Consider the following 24,726-nt stretch of genomic DNA (forward strand, 5'->3'; position numbering starts at 1 on the left):
CCGGCGAGCGACGGAGGCCCCAAAATGCAAGCAGTGGCTGGCAAAGGGGAGTGGAAAGGGAGGATGGATGGGGAGGGAAGGGGGTGGTGATGAGGGGGATGTAGGAGGGGGTGTCATTTTCTTTTTCTTTTTTTTTTAAGAAGTATTTCTCTCGCGAGAAACCGCTGCGCGGACGATACTTGAAGAGGTGGGGAGAGGAGGGGGCCGCGGGAGCCGCCGCAGAGACTGTGGGTGCCACAGGCGGACAGGCGGTCACAGCTGGGACAGCTGCAGGCGGAGCAGAGCAGAGGCTGCTGCGACCAGGGCAGAGGAGCAAGCGCGGCCGCTTTCTCAGGAGCCGGAGCCAGCGAGTCTCCAGTGGGTGCAGCTGGGGTCCCTGCAGGGATCGGGGCGTATACCGGGGTTGGAGCTTCAGCCACCGAGGCTTTTGCGTTTGCGCCTAGGGCAGAGACAGGGACTGGGGTGAGGGGCTGTCCCGGAACGCCCGCGACTGGCGCTGGCCCTCCCCTGCTTGACAGCTTCCTGGGGGGCGGTGGCAGTGTCCGGAGCCTGCCCGGCACGGCGCGGCGGGTTTCCAGCTCCGCGGCTTGGCGGGGAGGACAAGCTGGGGACCTGAAGCGCGCTAGGCGCGCAGTTCGTGCCATTAAAAAAATAAATCTAGCAAGCTCACTCCGGGGTTTGGGACAGCTCGGGACATGGGGTTTGGTGGCGCCGGACAGGCCCAGGGGTCAGCAGGAACCGCTGCCGCCGGGGGCCTGGGCTTTTCAGCCAGCTGTGAACCAAACCGTCTGCACTTACCCAAATTAACTGCGCAACGCGCAAGCGGCGCGCTGGTTGGGCTCGGGAATGGGGACTACCAGGCTTCAGCATCCCGATGCCGCTAATGCCTCCCCCTTTTCTGGGATGGTCTCTGTGTTGCAGCTGGCAGGGGCCGCCTGAAGTGGGAGGCAGCGCCTGGAGAAGGCGGGAGGAGCCCAGCTCGGCCGACGGGCGGCGGGAGAGCGGTACCCCGGCGGCGCGGCGCTCTCAAGCGCGCAGCGGCCGCCGCGGACCGAGCCCCAGGCGCAGCAAGAGGCGGCAGGAGCCCGCGCCGCTCGGCATCATGCGGAGAGGGGGGCTGCTGGAAATCGCCCTGGGATTTACCGTGCTCTTAGCGTCCTATACAAGCCAGGGGGCGGACGCCAATTTGGAGGCTGGGAACGTAAAGGAAACCAGGGCCAGCCGGGCCAAGAGAAGAGGTGGCGGAGGACTCGACGCGCTTAAAGGGTAATGGAACGGGTTAGCTTCTTTGGTGTGGGTCTCCCCTCCTCCTTCTCCCGAGTACCAAGATCCAGAGGAACTCACAGTGTCGTTTCTCGACGGTAGATGGATCCTTGGAAAGACCTCTTAGGGGCCTAGAACAGAGGTTGCAAGAGCTACCCAGTCCTCATCGCGTTCCGTCCGAACTACCTTGCTCCTGATCCTCTAGGAATTCTGCTCCAGAGGAGCGGTCATTGTGGAAAGGAATTTTGGGCCATTGTCGAGGTAGATTTGGGGAGTGGAGACGAGTTCTTTGAGGAAGAAGGAGAGGAACTGTGACGCAGAGAAGAGACCATTCTTTTCCTTTCATACCAAGTCTAGCTGTGTTCGGGGGAAAGTACTTTCCTTGTGGGCATCTTTGCAGATGCTGTACTTGTAAGGGAACAGAGAAAGGAAGGGATCTCAGTGTCCCATGGTCCGAGGAGAGGGCTCCCCTCTAAGTTATATTTATTAGAACTAAGGACAGAGTTTTCTGAGGGATACGACTACCTTTCATATGTCTACACTGGAAACAGAACAGGGCAAGGGTTTCTGGGAACTTGTTCTGGGGTTGTATGGAGCCCTTCATTTTTCTGCGGTGATGAGGCTGCCGTGACCCACCCCGAGCAAGTCATTTTACCCAGTGGTGTATGTGCTCTGAACATGCAGTTGATCGATTCTTGGACATCCCATGCCTCTATTACCAAAAATGTTTCCGGGAAAGATTTAAATTAGGCAGGTTGACTATATATAAGGGCTGTCCGTCCTCTGAATTGAAAGAAGGTGTCAATGTACTTACTTCCCATAAGATTTTTTAGATTTAAAGAGAAATCTGAGTTTAAATTCCAGCCTCCGTAGAAGCAGCAGGATGGACTGTTAATGATCACCTTTTAATCTCCTTGCAGGAGCCTGTTAAATGAGCCCAGACAGTAAAAACACAGAGGGCTTCTATTAAGTTCTTACCATTCTTACTGTCGTTCTTTCTTGGGTGGTTGTATAGCTTGATATTTTGGCCCTGGTGACCAAGTGATAGTGTCCATTCAGATGTGGGTTGAACATTTCACTTACTCGTTTGCTATGAGCTGTCTTACTTGTGTGTATTGTATGTAGTGCCGTTTGTGTTTCTGTGGCCCAGGTGCTTGGAAGACAAAGTGCAGTGAACTGAGCCGACCAGATATTTGGAGGCCTTGTCTGGACTAGGGACAAAATGTTTGTCAGAGCTAAGGCACTTAGGCCGTGGTAAAATATTCATGATTTTCTGACCCCAGGAAATAGTTATGATTAATTTGGTTCCATCTTGGCCTTTGTTGAAAATAAATCCAGGATTCTGACAATTTTGGAAAGGAAATTTGCTTATCACAGTGAGCCTGATTTTGATCATACAGTAGATGTCTGCTGCCCTGTGTGCAAGGCATGGCAGGGTCAATAAATGGACTTAATAAACTCCGATTTTTATACATTCTCGAAAGGAGCTAATGGAGTCCAGCAAAAAATTTCCCCTTCAAAAGTATGTTTCTGTGATACTAATATTATCTTGATGTCCATACCTGATGGTAGTATTCCTCTAGACATAGAGGAAATGGGGGCTTAATTCTGTGGGTGAAAATCTGCAGGGGGATATTAGGCCTGGCTAGACATTAGTCTCATATCTGTGTGTTTCCTGGGAAGGTGCAGACCCAGTGGCAAAACAGGCAGTAAGCTTATTTGTTGCTTAACAGGAGGTCTACACTTCTACTCATACCAGCACTTATTCTTATTGAATTTTACTTTTATTTTATGATTATAGAGATACCTCTCATGCTCCTGATGGTATTTGATCACTAACACAGATCTTATCCTGTTGCAAACTATTTATAAAACTTTCCTGAAAACTTGATGCTAATAGAACAATAATTAGGAATTTTCCTGATTTTCATAGTATCTGTAAGATTTAATATATATGTATATAATACACATATTTACACACGTATATATATGCACATACATATGTAAATATATGTGTTAAGGACATTCTAATAGTTGAAAAAGAGATACAGTGAAAAGTATTTCCCTCCCACTCAGTCTCTACCTCTCAAAGACCAGTTTTGTGTATTTTTCTAGAGATATTATATATGTACAATATTATATATGTGTGTTTGTGTATCCTTTTTAATACATGAAATGTATTGTACATAGTGTTCTAAACCTTCCTTGCTTTTGCATATCTTTAATGTATCCATTTATCAGCCCAAATGGATCTACCTGATGTACTTTGTAGCACATAGAATCTCATATGTGCCCGGAACAGTTCCTTAATAATGGATATTTAGATTATATTTGATCTTTTGCTGTTTCCAGCATTCTTCTATATACCTGTGTGTGTGTTTGTGCATGTTTATATACAGTATAAATGAGTACAAATAGAGTTGCTGATCAAAGGTTTTTCCACCCATTTTAAACCAACACAAATTCTGATATTCAATTTGAATAACATTTAAAATTTATTCTTTCTGCTGATTACCATTACTGTCTCATATGAATAAGTCTTTTAACCTTGCTGTACTGTAGAAATCACCAGGAGAAGCAGTTGTGTATTACATTTTCCAGTTATTGCTTAAAATTTCTGTTTTTGCTAGTTAAAACATCACTAGCTTTAAAATTCACCTCTTTGCCTGCAATAAAACCTGTTTACCATTTTGATGGAAATGCACAGTTTATGAAGTGAAAGTGATTTGTGGCCCCAAAGTCCACCCAATGCCCAGTTGGTGGCAGTAACTTTCAGCACCTCACTAATATTTCCTTTAGTTAGAAGATGCCTTACCCTCTTCAGTGTCTGCTGTGCACTGCTCCAATCCCCCCCTCAAATACTGCCCTCTTGTCTTTCTCTGATGTAACAGGTGACTATGAAATTTGCTCTAGCAGTCTTCTTTGGATATATATTTCTTTCTTGTCAGCTCCCTGTCTTCACAGACTAGGAACCTGCCTAGTTTTTTGTTTCTGTGTTGGTAGTCCTAGTTTGTCTTCCTTTCCTCCCATCCTGTTGCAGGTGTTTTCTTTTATTTTTTCCCTTTTCTTTCCTCCCAACTGGGCAGCAGAAGCTGTTCTGCAGTGGAAACTTAAGCATCCTCAGGTTTCTACCCAGCGATCATTGTGTTTTCTTAGAGTAAATCTCCAGTTTCCATTTTTACAGGAAATCCTTTTTTTTTTTTTTAATGGAATAAGTGTGGTCCCCATTCACTCTGCAAAAAATTGGATTTTGCTCTGTTTTAAAATGAGAATATTGCAAGTTTCAAAAACATTTTAAAATAATAAATGTATTGTAGTTTCCCTTTGCCTGGGCATTGCATCACATATGTGAAATGACTTGATTAGATATAATAAAATCCTAGCTCCGATGCTCGCATTCCAGTTCACAAGAATTTTTTCAACTAAATTTTGAACTGTGATTAGGCAAAAAGTATGGGAAATAGTTCAGTCTTTAGAAAGAAAACCTCTACTTGAACAACACCAGTTATGCATCATTTATTTATGATTGCCTTGTTGCTTTAGCTTCCAAATAAAGAAATACTAGTTTCCTGTCACAGGGAAAATTTCTTTACAGTGAAACCCCTTTTCACAATTCTCTGATAAGGTGGATTGAGACTTCTGTCCCTGTTGCCTGGTTTATAGGTACATGAGACCGGTTGTATTTCACACAATTTGTCCCATTGTGCATGATTACTTTTGGTCTTTGTTTATTTGTTTATTTTTTCTAGAGTTCTTATTACCAGAAAAATACACATGGAACAGTTCGTACACAGGGTAGATTATGTGATGGCAAACTCTGAGGGATTAATTACACAGAAGTCTGTTATTAAAATAGAAAACTTTAACAGGGAACACAGGAAAAGTTCTGTAGACTTTCTAAAGTTCATTTTACTTTACAAAGGGGACTTTAAGTTTCATCTGAAGTCAGATGGGCTAATTAAATATGGGGAAAAGACTCCTGCAGTGGTGTGGTTTGTCTTTGCACTTATGCAAAAGGTTAAGCTAAAATATTGGGAGACCAGTTTTTTAAAAAGATACTTTATATAGAAAATTTCAGCAATTTCACATTTAGAGAAGGTGGAGACAAAATATTTATGTGACTCATTTTTTAACATTTAAGATGTAGATTGTTTACTAAAAAAGCATAAGTTGTTGGTATCACAAATTGATTAAAACATCAACCTACAGTGAGATGAGGTGAGGGCTGATTGAAATTGAAGTCTAGATTTCCCTTCAAGCTTATTTGGAATTTTAAAGAATATTGACATATTCCTTTGTTGCGTTGTGTAGCAGATATTTAAAAAGATTATAGTATTATGTCTACTGCTCCAATCAAGCAAAATACTAAACAAGGTATTAGTGAATTTACACACTAGCTTGTTTGGTTTTTCCTATAGTAAACCAAATAACCAGCCTAACTGATTTGTGAATTTCAGTTGTAATTTTCAGTGCGAAAGAGAAATAAAGTGTTTTACCAATTTCTTTGTTTCTAACAATTAACCCAGCTAATGGATCTATTCGAGCAACTTTCTGTTTTTTTTCTGTAACATTCTGTGAGAAAGGTGAACTTAATAACAGACCAGCCCTGAATTCTATGCAGGCATGTGAGAATTTCAAGATTATTGAATTTGATTTTCCCATTAGATTGTAAAATTATCAAAGGCAAGAATCCTAACATAAGCACTTCAACACTAATTTATATTAGATGTGGTTTCAAAGAATTCATTAATTCAGTAAGCCTTGATTGAATGCCAGCCTGAACTTGTCTCTGGGGAATGCCACAGACGTACAGCTTACCGCCTGCTTGCAGGAGCTTATCTGTTAGAAGGAAACTTGGGATGTCACACAGGAACCAGGAATCAACAAAAAGGCAGCAGTGGAGGGCATGGGGGTCTAGTATTAGGTAAAAACAAACAGTGAGTAACAGTAGTAGCAGTTGTAGCTAACATTCACCTAAAATCATTAGGACACCATTAAAGAAGATATTGACTAGAAGACTTCAGCAATTCCACATTTAAAATAAAGAAGGTGGAGACAAAGTATTTTTGTGCCAGGCATTGTTTTGAGTGTTTTCCATGTGTTAGCTCATGTGATCCTCCCATCTCATAAGGTGAGTTCTTTTATTAACCTTATTTTACAACTGTGAGGGCTGAGATACATAGAAGTTAGGTTCTAAAGACAAATTCTTAATATTAAATTTACTTTCTCCATTTATTTTGTTAAGATTTTGGTTTTTCATTCTACTGGACAAAAATGTAGGCCTCTAAGACACTGGTAAAGTTCTACTTAAAATTCCTGATACTCTTTTGTGCTAGGGCACAAATCCTAGGGAGGGTAAATCACAGAGTGATATTTAGTCAAATAAGAAACTTTCTCTACCATTTCTGCAAAAACACTAATACAACACAGAAAGGATCATGGAATGTCAGAGCTGGCAGGTACCTTGAATGGCACATATATTCTATTTTAATATTATACCTTGAACTTTTATTTCAGGTTATAGAGAGCCATCACAGGCACCCTCCGTCTGCATTGTCTGGGGTTCTGAGCTGGAGGTGTAGCTCTTTATGCCATTCGGAATCTCTTGCTTTCATGTGCCATGTGAGAAATTTCCCTTAGAACAGAGTTTCAAGAGAGGTGACTCTTTCCTGAGTAACTATTATAGGTCTTAAGTCCTTAGCAATAAGGCCAGTTATTTGATTGTTTCATTTTTCACCTCGGCCGTCTGTAAGCTCAGAGCCAATTTTTACATTATATTACAGCACTAATGATAAAGAAAAGCAAGCTCTGGTATGTAACTTGCGATTCCTTTTTACATGTATTAATTCATTTAATATGTAAGTCCTTTATGAAGGAGATTAGGGCCTATTTGCCCCATTTAACAGATGAGGAAACTGCGGGATGGAGAATTTAAGTAAATACTCCAGGGACATCAATTAGTAAGAGGCAGAGCTGGAAATTTGAGTTCATAAATATGCTCTTAACCACATTTTTTTCTGCTTCTCAATTGTAATGGATTTTTGAGTTGGTAAGTTTGTCTCTTCCTTCCTTGCCCTTGATACCTTCATTTCCCCAGAGTCCTCTCCTACCTCTGTCGGTGGGACAGACTCAACATTTATTGGAGGCAGATGCAGTACAAGCCAAGGGAAGCATCACTGTGGAGATGGGATTAATCAGAAAACATTCACAATGAAAGTCTACCAAGGGTCAGCAAACTACTGCTATGGACCTAGCTGCCTGTTTTTGTAAATGAAATTTCATTGAAACACAGTCATGCCCATTCTTCTACATATTGCCTACATCTGCTTTTGCGTTACGTCAGCATTTGTGGAATAGTTGTGACAGCTTGTGACCCACAAAGCTGAAATATCTGGTCTTGTACAGAAAAAGTTTGCTGAACTGTGGTCTTTGTAATAAATAAGTGACTATCTACTAGGGCTGAGCATTCCTTGAAGGCAGGGATCTTGTTTGTTTTATTCCTCCCTTTTATTCCTAAGAGCTGGGCACGTGGTAAGTTTCAATAAATCGTTTTTTGATGGACTGTCTCTGACCAAGGTCCTGGGTAAGGTTAAGGAAGTATGGGGGAGAAATGTAGGAAGAACTTGAGTGCAAAAGGCATGAAGTGAAAGAGATGAAGTGTGTGGGATCACAGTGGGGCATGGTTAGCATTGCCTGGCCCCAGGGGCACCATTCATAGCGTAGTCTATGAAACTGGTTGCTCCCTGGAGTTGTCTAGTGTACAACTTTGTGTGGTTGTGCATAGGCAGTAACATTGTCAGAGGCATGAGAAGGACTAAAGGAAGCATAAAGTTCAGCTCTGATTGTTGTGAATGGTGAGGATGGGGAGCTGTTAAAAGATTCTAAGATGGGAATATGATCAGATTTTGCCACTCTGGCAGAGGTGTGAAGGGTGCATGGTTTAGAGAGTCAGTCTAGAGGCGGGAAGGTTTGGGAGGCTAACTCAAGAGGCATACCTCCTTTGCTGATCATGGGCAGAGCCAAAGCAGTGGAGGGGGTCAAGGAGGTGGAAGAGGGTCAGGAGCTATCATGGGCAGCATTTGATCATTTGGTTGTGAGAGGCAAAGGGGAGGAGCCACCCAGGATGCTTCCCTCGTTCGTTTCCTGGACACAGGAAGGATGGAGGTGTCAGACACAGAGATGGTGGAGACTGCGGGAAAGGCAGACTGGTTTTGCTTTAGGTGGTGATGAGCAGATGGGAGCTGTTGTAGTTCTCGAAGTGTGAGGTGGTTAGAGCCTGGATGTGGGTGTGGATCCTGGAAAGGAGAGGGAGTGAACTGGAAGGAGATGCAGAAAAAGAGTTTTGGGCTGACTGCGTATGTGACCCCAGGAAGATTGGAGGGGAGGGGGCAGAGGTACAAATGGTTAGGGGTGAGGGAGAAGATGCATTTTGTTTTGACAAGATGAGATTGAGAAAGAAAACCATTGTTTTAATCTTGACTTTGCAGTTAATAAAATACATGATCTTAGGCCAGTAAATTAATTTCTGTGGGTCTCAATTTTTCTCATCTGTAAAATGAAGAGGTTTTATAATTTCTCTCCAAAGTCATTTTTTGCCTTTACACTCTGTTGTTCCATGGCTTTTAGTTTAATTTCTAGTGGACCACTGGGAATTTCATGAATTCTGTATTTTAAAAAAACAAACCCAGAAAAGTGATTTAGGTATTTTTGTGAAACTGAGACACTTTCTCTATAATTATTTTATGTTTTCTCATAATTAAGGTTTTCTATGTCAGGGTTACATTAATTAATATTATGTATGTCAGGAATATTTTATTTTTATTTCTTACCACCTATGTAAAAAATATAATATTCTTCTTGACAACCAAATGAATAGTGGATTATATTTCACAAGTACTTGAATTTTGCAAGTATAAGCAGCAGTTAGCTATGGGCCTTAAGGGAGCTTGATCTTGAACCGGTAACTTCTGGGTCCTTGTGGTCATTAGATGACTGCCAGCTGTGTTTGAGGCTCCATCCTTCATGTCTTGCAGGGGGAATGAGGGAGCGGTTTCTCAGAGTACTTTTCTGAGAGTAAGGAAGGACTTTCCAGAACTCTTTGGCAGATGTCTTCCTGCACCTTGCTGACCAGAATCATTTCCTGCCCATTATGAACACATCATTGGCCAGTCAGGTGGGATAACCCTCAGGCCATACCACCTTTGGAGCTGAGGGAGGGGTCAGCTTCCCCTGAGACACGTTGCTGTCTAGGGAAGAGATGAATCCCTAAACCAAACTGGGTTTTCCTCAGACAGAGGAAGAGGAAAATGGAAGCTGCGTTGACAACCATATCTACTTGCCATACATAAAAGCATTGTAGCATCATTAATGAGAAACTAAAGAGAAATAAAATCTTTCATCGTCTCCCTACAACAGTGAAGCTATTCTTATTTGTGAGTGTTTTGATTATCTTATTGCGGCATAACAAATTATCCCAAACTTTAGTGGCAGGAAATAAAAACAGTTTTATTATTTCTCATGATTTGGGGGGTCAGGAATTTAGACAGGGCACAGCAGGGAATCTTGTCTCTGTGACCCGTGATGTCTTTTGGGGCTGGAATGAGCAATATGACTTTTTCCACCTATTTATCTGAGGCTGTGACCGAGGACTGGCGCCTGCAGCTGTGTTCATTTCAGTGTGTTTTATCTAAATGCACAAGGCGAATAAAGGAAACAAAGAGCCACTTGACCGACTCAGCTTGGGCCTTCCAGGTTTTAAAGTTCTCTCCCTTGTGGCCTCTTTCCTGGGCTCCCCCTTGGCGATGGAACACCTGAGTGAGGATGGGGAAACTGAGCCCCAGTGCAGCAACCAGACCTTGCCCCGGGTCTGTTCACTGGGACTGGTGCTCAGACACCTTCTCCCTGACACCTGGTCCACTTGCAGAGCTGATTTGAATGGCTGGGGGCTGGCCAGAAGGGCCTGACTGGGCTCATAAGTTGGTGACCTCAGTTCTCAATGCTGGCTGGGTTCCTTGGCTCTTCTGCTTGTAGTCTTAGATCGTTTCCTCTCTACATGGCCTCTTTACATGTTCTCTCTAGCAAAATAGCCAGACTTTTTACATGGCTGCTCAGGATCCCAAGAGCCCAAATGTGGAAGCTTCTAGATCTTCTTCAAACTTAGGTCTGCAATCAGCCCAGTATCACTTCCATGGAAGTCACAGGTCCTGTCTGGATTCAGGGGCATGAACTTACAAGGACCACCTGTTGATGTGAGAAGCAGCGTGTACATACAGAGAGGGGAGGAGTTTTGGAGGGTCCTCTGTGGAGACTAGCTACCACAGTGGGGCAAAGGTCTTTGAGCAGGATAATCCGATGTTTTAAGCTTTAATTTTAACTTGGTCATGTTTGATTGGCTTAGTTTCCCACTGAAGAAGTGTCACCGTATTTGTTGCTGTGACCTCGGGATGAAACTTGCTAAGTCAATAATGTGTCTGAATGTTCTGTTCTATTAATGTTTAGGGCATTGTTCATAATTTGTCCTGAGTTCTACATATTAAGAACTCACAAACCCCAGGAATAAGATTCTTCCTAATAAATGGGTACATTTTTTTGGCCAGAATACAAGAATTATAAACCCCCCAAATTTTCCCTTTTTCCTTAGCTTCTAAGAAACTCAGGGTCAAATTTACTACACATTCACTCTTATTTACTAGGTTAAGTATTTGGTATGTTTTGCTTTCCTTCCATATGGACTTTTACAATTTTTTTTTTGGAATGGGGTTACAATTGATATATAAAAAAGGTGCACAATTGCCAATAAAATTGGTGTTGTGATGATCTGAACTGTATTATTTTTGTCATAAGTGAGGTAGCTACGGTGTTAAAAGAATAAAATTGGATTAGAAGTACAGTCAAACTTGAATTGTGGATGTCCTATACTCTATCAAATTCTGGTTTTAAGTAACTTGTGACTTTACTATTTTCTCAACTTAAGTGGCTTTTTGTTGTTGCTGTTAAAGTTATCACAGAGTCTATTTATCCAGCTCTCTTGGAGCCACAAGGGAGAGAGGAAAATTCCTTATCTCCACGATTTCCAGCTGAAGATGTGTTCCAGAAGCAAGCAGGCTTAGAGTGGGAGACCTGCTCCATTAGACAGTGATATGATTCAGTGTTTCGAAGGGTTGTGAATTCCTAGACCATCAGTCATACTTACATTCAAATATAAGTATCCAAACACATCGAAGTCCAAATATAGTTCAACTATTTTATGATGTTGGTGTTGGGAAACAGAATTTATGTCGGCACTATGGGCGCGTTATGTCTGCTAAGTTTTGTGGTTTTGAAATGAAGTATGATTATGTATCTACTAATAAAGAGAATGGCTTCCAGAGGCAGGTTTTGTTTTATTTTTTCTTTGTGTTTCTCTTCCTCCTCCTCCTTTTTCTTCTAACTAACTTCATAAGGAGAACTATAAATAAAATAGGGAGAATAGGAATGCCAAATACAGGTTGAAACTCTAAGAAAAAGAAATCCTAAGTAACAAGTGCTTGAGGTGCTTCCTGCCTTCTCTACTGCACAGGTGCAGAAGCTGAGTCACACGGTGGCAAGGCGTGACTTGAGTAGAAGTGTGTTACTGGGTGGAAAAGGGTATCTCCTCTTGGTGTTCACCCTGCAGATCCCCAACTGTGCCAGAAATAAGCAAACTCCTGCATCATGCAGACCTGGACATTTTTCTTTCTCTTGTTAATTTTTTCTTAGGAAGTGAGACTGGTCTTGGTGGTCAACCCTGATCTGAGGATGGGTGCCAGAGTTTTAGACCCTACTATCAATGGAAGGCAATCCGGCGATTAGGTGGGGTGGGGTGGGGCTTTTAAAGCAAGGTGGTTGCCAGTGAGGGAGGGTAGCAGTGAGGGGCAGGGAGAAAGAGAAGCGTGAGTCTTCTGTGGCTATCTGAAGGGTAACTTGCCCTTCCTCCATCCCCTGACTCACAATTTTCTTTATCACTTAGAATATCAAAATGGCTGGTGGTGTAGCTGTGGCAACTCTAGGTCCATGAGTAAGAGTAGATCCTTGTTTTTGTAACTTGCTAACTCAATTATCCAAGCTCCTTATTTATACATTTACATTACATGTAATAAGCATAAAGATGAAGAAAACGTTTCTTAAATGTTTATCTTTTTTTCTATGTCATATGCCCAGTAATTTTGTAGAACATCTGCCTACTCCAAGTGACAGTTACTGAGCATTGGTTGTGTTTGCATTGGCTCAAATGCCTAATTCTTAGAATGAACACCCAGTTGCAAACCTGTTGATATTATTATCTTCTTTCCACTGATTCTAGGCAGAACTATCATTTGGAATATCTTTTGGAGTTAATGTCTGAGATGATATGGACAAGCACTTTGCAAGGAAGGACTTGATATGCAACATTCAAATCTCCAAATAAATTATAGTGTTTCATGGACTGCTGCTGCTTCACACCCCAGAGTTTGGGCCACTGACCTCAAGTTTGCAAATTTTATATCCCATTACCACCCTGTGAGCTCTGTACTCCCTAGAGCCACATACTTGATGTTTTAGCTGGAATCTGAGAAAGTGTCTGAACATTTCCTGAAGAGCTGGCTAATAGTGATTTGGCAGCGCAGTCATAAAAACCCAGAACTAGTGGCTGGGGTGCATGTTATAATTACCTCACACTGTTTCCTATTTGAGTCTGGTTGTGGGTAGCTGGATAGAGTGGCATTGCTTGTGGGACTATATTTTAAAGGACCAAAGAGTCATTTTCAGTGAATACTAATAACTGTTGGCCATGTTTTCAGGGAGGCTTGCAAGTGTGGAGATAGACATGTCTACGGTTGAATCCTGGCTCTACCACCTACTAGGAAGAAACCTCAGACAAGTGGCTTGACCTTTCTGAGCCGTGGTTTCCTCACTTGTAAAATGAGATTGTAACACTCACCTTTCTGGGTTCCTATGATTTAATGAAATGATGTATTTCAAGTTCCTAGTACAGTGCCTGACATGATGATGAGGATGCTTTTAATGCTGTTACGATAAGGAAGTGAGGGGCAGGGTCATATAAACAGGCTGTTTTTTTATGGCCAGAAGAGAAAGGTAGATAATCATTAATATGTGGATATCATAGTCTCCAGTTTCTCTTCTTGGAACTGATTATCTTCAGAAACATAGAGAGCAAAGTTGAACTTGGTCAAAAATTTTAAAAATATAATTTTAATGGAAACTTACTTTGTAGAGTTCTGGTTATATTTAAAGGCAGGGTGTGGATAAGGTTTTATTCTTTGAATTCCCCCTTCCCCCAAATTGTATTGCCTTTATTGGAAAAAAAATTCCCTATTAATTTGCTCCCCTCAAGTCCCTCAGAAAAGTTTGCTTTTTTTTTTTTAATTGGCAGATCTGGCAAATAGGTCTTGTCTCTTTCCTGATAAACATATTTTTTTTTTCAAGAGCTTTGTGAAAGGAATCTGGATTTTAGGATATGGAAGGACTGGACTGAAAACTGCTTTTTTTTTTTTTGGCAGGAGTGCAAAGAGATACCCTGGGAGTTAGGACGGTCTTGTGGTGAGGTTGTTGGCCAATATTGAAATGTGCTTTAATTGGCCCTATCAGAGTGAGGATTTGGTTATAATCAGGTAGACAAGATGGCCACTGGCAATCCAAGCCGCACTGCCCTCCAGCTCATGATCTTGGAGGAAAAGAGGTAAACTCTCTTCCCCAGCCTCCACAAATCAGATCTCATGGAGGACTCTGACCCTGCTCCGGTCACATGCCCGTCACTGAGGCCTGAGAAGTGGGCCGCCCAGCTGGCAAGGCCTGAGCCATTGCCAGCTTCTCTTGAGTCATGTGGGATGGATTCCTCTTAGAAAAGAGGGATTTGGTTAACAGAGAAGGGAGAGGGATGCTGGGGGGTAAAAACAGCACCTCCAAACTCAAACCCAGAAATCTCCCTTTTTGATAGGGCTGGCACCCCCTCAACTCACACTTCTCTCTGGGTGCTTTGTGGGTAAGCCGCGCTTGTGTGATTTGGGTCAGGCTGACTCAGATTGGCCACTTCTGAGAAGAGCCATGGCCTTAATTACCCCAAATATCATCACCCTCTTTGGCCTCCTGCTGTGCAACAGCATAATAATCATATAGTACAAAGGGATTCTTATTTGCTGTTGTTTTTCTTCCATGACTTTTTTTTCCCTTGAGAAATTGAAAATCTTTTTATTTTTTCATTTTCTTTTAATGATAACCATCTTGATTTTAATGAGAGTTGACTTGCTGAGAGATCTTACACTACTGAACATCTAGGAAAGTAGAACAAAATGTACATTATCTTAACTTAGGCAAAGCTGGGATAGAATTCCTATACTATGCACCCTTACACGCCAACCCCTGGTTAACTGATTGGCAATAAACACTAAGAAGTTGTGGTTGCTTCGTATTCATTCACAGCCTATAAAAATAAATGTTTTAAATAAGGAATGGTTTATACAGATAAAAGTTATTTTTCCATGTGCTATTAAAAATTTTTGAATTACCTAATATCTCTGATCTCCTTGGGGTAAATCACCCCATCACCAATATAACTGAGTTTACAGAAAGTAAAAATTAAAAATTTAATAAAAACAAAAACCAAGTACTTTCTCTGCTCTGCCAACTTCCCAGGAAAGAAATAAACCTCAAACAACAAAATAACTCTTTCTCCTTAAGTTTTGAAAATCTTTCAGGAATTTTAAAAGAATTTGCAGTCAACTTTTTCCTTCTTTTCTTGTAAGCAATTCTGACTTAATGTGGATCTTATAAACAATTGACAGGAAGACAACAAGGTCTCATTTGAACGTGGACTAGCTCATCTGCCCATTTGCATTTGGGCCTTTCCTAGAAAACAGGTGGTTTAAGACACACATTCTCACACAGAGAAGAGTCAAAAAAAAAAAAAAAAAAAAATCAGGTTTCCTTGCTAACTGATTTATTTCCTTCTTTTCATATTTCCCACGATTATAAGATTTCTAACATTTGTGTACACAAAGTCAAAATTCACCCCTTTCTAGGATATGCTACAAATCAACCCCTTTTCCTTCAAACACATGTTTTAACTGATGGTTTTGCATTTGTCATAAGGAAAGATAAGCTACTGTTATAAAAATGAATCATGTCAATTGACTTTTCTGTAAACCTACAACTTGTGTAAAAAAATTACAATACTTAAAAAAACATTATGCTAAGTGAAAGAAACCAGACATGAAGTATTACATAGTGTATGATTCCATTTATATAAAACATAAATATAAATAAATCTATAGAGGCAGAAATAGAGTAGTGGTTATGTAGGGCTGGGGAAAAATAGAGAGATTGAGAGCTGACTGCTAAGGGTTATAGAGTTTTTCTTTTGCGAGTAAGGAAAATGTTCTAAAATTGATTGTGGTGGTGAATGCACAACTCTGTGATTGTGCTAAAAGCCATTGTTGTACACTTTGGGTGAATTGTATCATATGTGAATATATCTCAATAAAACTTCCAAAAAATGTAAGTATGTAAAAAAAAAAAAATGAATCATGTCAAAATGTAATTCTAATGCCCAAGGTTAGCCCATCCATCTGGGCTGGGATGCTTAATTATTTGCACAACTGAGATTAAGTCATTTGTTCTTGGATTCCTTGTCCAGTGGACAGTAATGCTACTTAGTAGCTGGATAGCTGAGGTTGATAACACTTTGGTTAGTCCTTGTCACTTGTCACTGTTTTAGATGGTAACCATGTTGGGATTTGACTGCCATTAGCTCTGAACAGGGTTCCCCATCCTTCTCAGGAATGTTGAATTGCATAACAGATAAAGGTGGTTCTTCAAGTGAATGAAAAAAAGACAACAGAGTTGTGATGTCGTGATGGGATTATGAGGGAGGGTGAACTATTTGGGTGAACTAGGCCAAATGCTGCTACAACAATTTTTATTTTTACTTTTCAATATGGAGAATTTCAAATATATACAAAACTAGGGAGAATAGGACAATGAAGCCCAGCTTCAATATTTATCATTTAATGATCAATCTTTTTTCATCTACTTCTCTCACCCACCAGATTATTCTGAAGTAAATCCCTGAAAAATTATTTCATTTTTAAATATTTCAGAAAGTATCTCTAAAAGATAAGGGGTCTTTAGAAAACATAAATACAATACCACTATCACATTTACAATTAACGTTCGTTTCTTAAGGTCTTCAAATATCAAGTGAGTATTCAGATTTCCCCGAATGGGTTATAAATTTTATGTTTCTTACAGTTTGTTCAAATCAGGATTCAAATAAAATATATTTCTTAAATCTTTTTTTTAATATATAGATTGCCCCTCTGTTATTTTTTCTCCCCTTCTAATTTATTTATTGAAGAAACCAGGCCATGTCCTGTAGACTAGTGCTACTCAAAATGCCAGTCCACAACTACTTGTTACCAGCCCTTGGTAAGATGAGAAGCTTGTGCCAGACTGTAAATCATGTCACTAAGCACCCTGTTTAGTTTAGCAGATGTTTTTTTTTTTTGGAGTAAGACTTTCTTGTTGAGGGAAGCAGTAGATGCTATAAACTCAAGCTCCTTATCTCATTATACACCAGTAATACACAGTTGGTGGATCACACTTAGAGTACACTGCCGTAGAGTTTCTCACAGTCTTGTGCTGGCTGCATTCCAGTGATGGTGGTGCTTATCGTGTTCTTCTGTCCCCTGTATTTACTGTGAATTGGTAGGTAGAGTGGGAGGCTTGATACAATTCAGAATCAACTTTCTGGCAAGAAGACTTTATAAGTAGTATGTGTAATTCTAGCAGGAGAACTGATGTGCTCCTTTTGGGGCATCTTTTGGGGATGTTAGCTGCCATTGATGATCATTACCTAGACTATTTAACTTGGTAGAGTGGCAAAATGGGAATATCTGGATTCTGCCATTTTCTATTTATTTATTAATAGGGCAAAGATTTTACACCTAGTTTTGAACTTAATGCCCAGTGCTGCCCCTCCTGCTGTGACTGCAGTGCTGTTAAGTCTTCATTTTTCTTCACTTCTCTCAACTGACCACTACAGCGAGGGCTGTGGAAAAGTATTTAATATCTAATATTAAGGTTTAATTCATATGAGGTAAAAAATTGTGGACAGTTCACACAGAAGGAGCCTTGGACTTGATGGGGCAGACAAGAAAAGAAATTATTCCTGTAAAGATTCATTCCTCTCCCCTCCTCACAGCTCCTTTAGTGGCAGCCAAGATGGAGACAATATGCTGTTTTTGCTGCTTAAAACTTTATTGTTTACACTTGGTTCACAGCTCGCTAGAGGGGTGTGAGGTAGTAGGCTAAAAAGATGCCTTCTGACTGGATGGAGGGACTTAGGCAACAACCCAAATGCCAGGGGAATGAAGAGAGGCACCCTCAAAGGGCCCCTGGGCTCTACAGCTCCAAGACATGCTTGAGGGTGAGCCTTTTGAAGACATACTTGCCCAGCTGGCCTGTGGGCCCAACGACCTGTAGAGGTTGGTCAGGTGATCACCCATATTTGTGACAAATTTTACTTCCTCAGCTAGGAAACGGCTCTTCAAGAAGCGACAGATATGATGGTCTGTGTGGACAGACAGAACACAGGTCATGCAGATTCAAAAGGGCCTGGTTCAAGCTCTTTCCAGGGCCATGGGGGCTTTCATTGGTGTCCAGGGTTTTATCCCACTCATCTTGGGACTGCTCCTGCATGTCCTGGAAGAGGGTGCTGCTGCATCTTCGGGTGACTCTGGGCTTTGCTTTTCCTTATAGGGGAAGAAATGGTCTACACCCTCCAGAGCCACATCTTGCAGTCAAAACAGAAAGCCCCAGAGAGGTAGGTTTAGGGGGCTGGCAGATGCAGGTTGACCAAGAGGTTGATGAGTTCCTCCACTTTGGTGGAAAAATTCTGATGGATCCGGGAGCTCATGGTTGGTCAACAATGAGGAGCTAACCACATACACCCAAAAACAATGTTTGCTGGTCCTGGAAGGAGGCCATGGCCGGGAAGATGATCCAGGAGGTTGCAACTGGAGAAGAGGTTGGACGGTGGTTGGAGGCTGAAGGGATGGTCCTTGGGTCTGTTTCATGCAAACACTGTTGAAGCGAGAGACAGATCCATGGGATTGCGGGGCGTGACATGACACAGTGTGTTTTTATTTTACTGTAAGGAGTTTCAGGCGAGGACCTTGTGAAGAATTGGTAATATTTCGGGCTCCTGGTAGAAAGAAGATATTTGCAGACATTTTAACACTCAGCAGTGTGTGTATGTGCCCAAATTTCAGCACTGAATTCTCAGGAATGTTCTTTCTGTTTAAGAACTGGGAACTTGCACAGCTTCAGTTACTCAGATCAAAGATTCTGAAAACCACTGGAACATCCAGACCCCCTTGGAAATGGAATTCAGGAAGAACTGTTCCAGTGGCTTTTCTCTGTGTTTGTGGGATGGTGTGTGATGTGCATGTGTGTGTGTGTGCCTGTGCATGTGTGTCAGGTACATTTCCTGTGAGAGTTTCATGTCAGTGAAAGGTTTAGGTAGTTTCCTAAGGCCTGTTATATTTCTCCATAAAACTCCCAGATGAAACAACAGCTTTTTAGAACATGTGTGTTGTCATTGGGCAGTGCTACAGAGATTTTAAAATCCTTAAGGTATTAGCCTCTGACAAGAAGTAGAATGAGTGGGCCTGTATTGCTCTGTTTTGACAGCATCATCTCCTCTGCAGCAGTTGGTTCTGTGTTGAAACTTTGTGTTGGCCTTTGGCACCCGCTCTGCTTAATTATACCTTGAAACCCGAAAACTGTCACACCTCCCCCAGAGCTTGACAGGTGATGAGAGGACGATGTTGGCATCACTCAGGCTGAGGGAAATTTTTCAGATTGGATTTTGAGGAAGATCTGTGCTGGCAGTTGGAATGAAGAGATAAACTACTTTCTAGGTATAACGGACAGTGTCCTAGCAGCCTCTGAATTAAGTCACAGGAACGTGAAACTGGAAGGAGTTTTAGAAGATGATCTGGGTCTCCCCGTCTTTGGGCAACTTGGTGTCTTCCTAAGCCAGGTCAGATAGTTGCCTGCATGACCGGATTACTTTGCTTGAAGCTACTTTTCAGAAGATAAGACACACCCATGTTCAATGTATGTACAAAACACATTCCAGTGCCAGCTATGAATAGGTTTTGAGTTATCCTCATTTTGAATCTCTGCACTGCTTCCCTCCATATACTCCCCCAAACCCTGAGCATGTTAAAGCTGACTAATATTTTTACCAGAGGGACAGAACAGCATATTTACCATGCAGAAACTATTTCAAAACAGAAAGTAGCAGACTATAGGAATTAGTGACCCTATAATGTATTCCCTTTACATTCAAAACATTGCTTAACTTTTTTCAATATACTTTATAAAATCTGCTTAAAAACACTGTTTTGCAGATGTAGGAAAAGAAAACCAGAGCACAAAAAATTATGTGCAATTGTACTTTATACAAAAAGAACAGTCTTTGTGGAAACATCTTTCTAGCCTCAAATCTGAAAAGTTTTGGTACTAACTTTGGAATGTTTTGTTAATAAATTCTTTTGGTTTTTAATGAGTGATTTATACCATGTTCTCATTGTGTAGCCTTTGAAAAATTACTTAACTTTTCTGAAGCTCAGTTTCCTCATTTGGAAATGAGCACACTGATACCATTTTCTTCAATGAGTTTTGAAGCTTCACATGATAATTTTGTAAATTAGAAAACTCTCTAAAAATTGCTAATTATTATTTTTATTATTCTATAGGGTGACTTCACGTGGATTAGAAACATTCCTTGTTTAATCAAATTCTCTCAAATTTAGACTACTTTTGTTAAAAAAACTTTCCAGCTATCTAACTGTTTGGAAATAAATGCTTACCATTTTGTTTCAATTACGTGGTTAAAAAACTTGTCAAGTTCTTTTTTTTTAATGCATTTTTAAAACGGTGAACTTTAACATATATACATAACAGTGATAACCTTCAAAATATGATTTAACAAGTACAGAGCAAATTTCAAAGAATGCCCTGGGTCACAGTTCCGCAACTTCAGCTGTTTCCATTATTGGAAAATGTAACGTACATACAGAAAGGTATTAATTTTGATATACAGCTCAACAAGAATTGTATAGGTAATTTCAAAAATTGTTATGGGTTACAGTTCCACAGTTTCAGTTCTTTCTTTATTATGCAATATAGGGTATATACAGAAAGGTGAAAACTTTCAAAGTGCAATTCAACAAGTAACTATAGAGCAAATTTCAAAGGATGTTATAGGTTACAGTTTCACCACGGCATTTACTTCCTTCCAGCTATTCCAACATCCCAGCTTCAAAAAAATATATATTTATGTAAAGTTTCAGTATTCATAGACCTTTGTTAAATCTTATCTTGTTTGTTGCTACCCCTTCCTCTCACTTAATCTTTCTCCATCTTCAGGGGTGTCTAGGCAGTGACCACCCTGACTTGTTCATATTGAAAGGGGGTGTCGACAGTATGGGGAAGGGGGCTGCATCTCATAGTTGTTCTTAAAGAGGCTGTTGCCTCTGTGTTTTAGGACTTGTCTGGCAAAGGAACACTCTGGTGGATTTAAGTTTCTGAGAGATAAAACCTGGTGAGTGAATCTTTTATAGAATCTCAGGCAGGGACCCAGGTATTTGGGACTTGTCAAGTTTTGACCCCTAATATTGTGGATTGTTAATTTCAATGAAATAATCTCAACAACCGTATGTCTTTGCTAACTTACTCTGGTTTTTGAGAAGCTTAAAATCTGTCAATGATGTTTTTTGTTGTTGTTATTCCTTAGCCATAGAGTTGACCCTGTCCTGATGGAAAGGTTTGGTAGAGAAACGTTTTAGAAGATCAGTTGCCAATTGGGCTACCAAATCTCCGAGACTTTTGTAGTTGTAAAATGTTTCTAAATGAACCATCTGAAACATGGAAGAAATTCACTCTCATTTCCCATTTATTCTGTTTATGGGAATCTTTTGTTCTGTGTTTGATTTTCCATTTTAATTTTCTAAAATTAAAAATAGAAGGAAATGATATGGATTTGATTGAAAATACCCTTTTTGTTTCTTAATTATTTAATTTTTTAATAACATATTTCCCCTTTTCAATAAATTAAATACTCACTGCTCTGACAGAGTTCTCTCTAGCTTATGTTGTCTTAGTCGGAAGTACATATAAAACCCTAAGCCTTCATATACCATTTGAGATTCAAGTATGGTGCCAAGTTGCTGAGGTTGTAAAGACAAATCTTAATTTAATGTCTTTAAAGAACTCACATTACAAAAGAAATGGTAATTATTCAGTTCTAGGGGAATCTGAAATGCTCAAATAATTTGTGTATGAGATTGAAGGCACTAAATAGGGTTCAGAACCTATCCTTGCTTTGACTGGAAGCTACTCTTTCTGGAAACAGCTCACTGAACCCTGGGTCTTCAAGCTTGTCCTGTAGTTCCTGGTAGGCTGGGAGCTTCTAGTCTTCAAAAGAAATCCTGTACATCAAGGATTACAACATCCAATTACTCCTGGGTTTTTAAGTCCCTGACTTATGGATATCCTATATTTGTGTGTGCTAATGGCCTCACGCTGGGGTAGCAAGATCATTGGGCCTAGGGCTGTGAAAGCATGTCCCCCCACCCTCCATCCCCCACCCTTGCCAGTTACCTGAGTTTTTAAAGTGTTTGGTTCTCACAGTTCACTGGGCAGCTCAGTATAGCTGCAGGGACGGTGGGTTTGGGTGGCCAAGTTTCTTTCTGATTGCCTTCTGTGGAATGTGTTTTCCCATAGAAACAATATTTTAAGTTGTGGTCAGCTTCCCAGACCAGCCCACAATAGCCTATTTAGCTGATAATGCAGCTATTTGACTAGCCTGGGGACCAAACCACCACCTATTAACATTGTTTCTATTGGAAAAGCCACTCAAGTCCTAAATACCAACATCAGAATGAAATTTTGGAACCCAACCTGTCTGTCATTTGGGAGCTGTGAGTACTGAGAACTTAGGTTTAGAATTGCTCTGTACCCCAAGTTCCTGAAGGACCTCATTCTTTTCCCTAAGCCTGATCCTATTGGCCAGTTTTCCTGTCTTTTGATGGGGCTGCCAGTATATTCAGAAGATAATATCTCCCTGGACTGAAATCTTGGTTTGAGAATTTCTGGGAAGTGGTGAAATCATGATTTCAATCCCCTTTGTCTTCTGTGGCTGATAACGAGGAGGGAAGAGATCTGTTAGAGCCGCCACCCCCAGCCTACTTCTCACTAACCTAGGCCCTGGCTCTCCTCCCTGGTTCACTTATTTGTGTTTTCAGTCATTTCCATAATCCCATCAACCCTTTGGAAAAGTACAGTGTGGCTTCAGTTTGAGCAAATGGGCTGTTATGCCAGTTGAAGAAAATGTCACGATGCTCCTTGAATTCACGGGTAAAATCACAGAATTGCAGAATTCTGGGAAGCAGTTCTTCAGAAGTACCATGTGTTTTCATTATGTCATTGCACAAATCCTCTTAGAGGCTCAGGTGGTACAAATCTGAGGCATGCTGGTTTCTCTGTTTGGAGAAAGCACCTCTGCATCCTTATGGGGTCAAATAGTAAAGTTCCAACCTAGTGAATGAATATACTTCTCTCCAGGTGTTCAGGTGGAAATAGCTTTTATACAACCAACCAGGGGCATGATGCAGCAAGCCAGACTCTGATCCCATCTAGAGAGAAGCAGGTTCACTGCAAACTGTGACAGCAAATTAATCAAATCATTGTCTTTAGAAGGTTGGGGGCGGGGGGCACTTGAGAGGTTTAATAGCCTACACAGCCTCCTGTGTTCTTATTGTTTAATCCAGAATGCCAAAAGCATAAAATATCCAGTGCTCCAGAGGAATCAGGACTTGCTGCACACAACAATGTACTTTAAAAGTCTGTGCTTTTGGTCTTCGTGGTTCAATGTATAGTTTCCTGTTATAGTGCACCTTGTGGCTTTCTGAGCTTTAAATTCTTCCTCCTTTCAAAGAAAGCATGCACACACAAGTTACAGTCACCCCCCCCCCAAAAAAAAAAAACAAAACGATTCCAATTGTATTTAAATTGGCTGTCAGTCTAAAATGACCTCCCATATTTAGGGAACTGCCTTGCAGCCTTCAGTTTCCTCAATTTTGTGTATGTGTGTGTGCATGTGTGTGTTTGCACGTGTGCATGCATGCATGTGCACCCTGATAAGATGGCATTTTCCGCAGAGCCTGTTACCACCATTGTGACAGGAATGGGGAGTTGAAAAGTCCTTGACCCTTAGGTTCCTGGGCTATTGATTTTAATTATCAACACAATATCCCTACAAAAAGACAGTTTAGGATATGCAGCAAATTAAACCGTTCCTGCCCTCTCGGTATGGCCTGAACTGTGCGTTACTCCACTCAGCAGTGGGAAAGCCTTCGTCCATGCAGCACATCTTAGCAGGCTTTCGAGGCTGCCCTTTAAACTTTGTGACAGATGTCTTCTAGGAACTGGCCACATATGGCTGGCTCAATCTGTGGCCTTGATTGGTTGCAGAAGACCGTTGTAGTAAAATACACACCAATTTGTGAAATACACACCAATTTGTGAGTTGAAAATCTTTGTTTAGTTGCCTTTGGATTTTTATTTTCCTTTTGCTAAAGAAAAAAGTGGAATCAGTTGTTCATATATGAGCATTATTTGTGTACACTGATTTTGTTTTTTCTCTAAGGAAATAAATTGATACCCTGAAGTTTAAAAACTGGTACTTCACTGATCAGAATAAATAAATGATCAGTGTGTCAGTGAGATAACCAAGGAGCAAAACCATGATGCATTAGTAGTTAACTGCTAATGTAGCCTTTCAAAGAGGAGTAAAATATTCTTTTTAATAGATTAATTTATTAGGAATACTTCTCACAGTTAGAAGTACTCCATGTTGGTGGCATTTGGTATTATACCTCAGATTTCAGCTGGCCTATTTTTGATACTAAAGATGTAGTTTTATCTTTGTTAATTGTACTTTTTAGTTACTAAGGCATTTAGTCAATTGTCTTGTGTGCTTCTAAACAGATTCCAGGATATTCTACGCATCACAGGCATTGTTTCTGTGTTTGAAGAACTATAGGTCTGGGACTTGGAATAAGGGGCGTGGGGGGTTTGCAGGAATGAGAGTCTAGATATATAATTATTGAAAATATCTAATTACAGTATGGCAGCATAGGTTTTTGAAAGGTGTGTCTGGAATTGCATTGATAGCTCAGAAATGGATGGGATTAATCAGGGAACACTGTGGGAGAAGATGGAATTATACATTGAAAGGGAAAGATGGACAAGCCTCTGTAAAGGTGTGTGTGTGTGTGTGTGTGTGTGAGGGCTGAGTTGATGAAGAGGAGGAGCTGAGCAGGAGGGTAGAAGAAGATGCAGGTATAGGTGAGAGTGGGCAGGTAGCTAGGCTTACCT

At 40.9% G+C, this 24,726-nt stretch overlaps 1 protein-coding gene across 2 annotated transcripts in view; it reads left to right on the forward strand.

Annotated features, from left to right (window-relative positions):
• Positions 1 to 216: 216 nt before the first annotated feature.
• Positions 217 to 24,726, forward strand: part of FBN1 (fibrillin 1) — a 250,836-nt gene continuing 226,326 nt past the window's right edge. Inside the window, exons 1-2 of one of the 2 annotated variants that reach the window (XM_037834045.1) lie at positions 217 to 357; positions 922 to 1,266. In XM_037834045.1, the coding sequence (XP_037689973.1) occupies positions 1,103 to 1,266 (164 nt within the window). In that variant the 5' untranslated portion in view covers positions 217 to 357; positions 922 to 1,102. Of the gene's footprint in view, positions 358 to 921; positions 1,267 to 24,726 lie in introns of those variants that run through there. The other variant, XM_037834046.1, reaches the window with a different exon arrangement.

The sequence above is a fragment of the Choloepus didactylus genome, chromosome 4, assembly GCF_015220235.1.
Source record: "Choloepus didactylus isolate mChoDid1 chromosome 4, mChoDid1.pri, whole genome shotgun sequence".
NCBI lineage: Eukaryota > Metazoa > Chordata > Mammalia > Pilosa > Megalonychidae > Choloepus > Choloepus didactylus.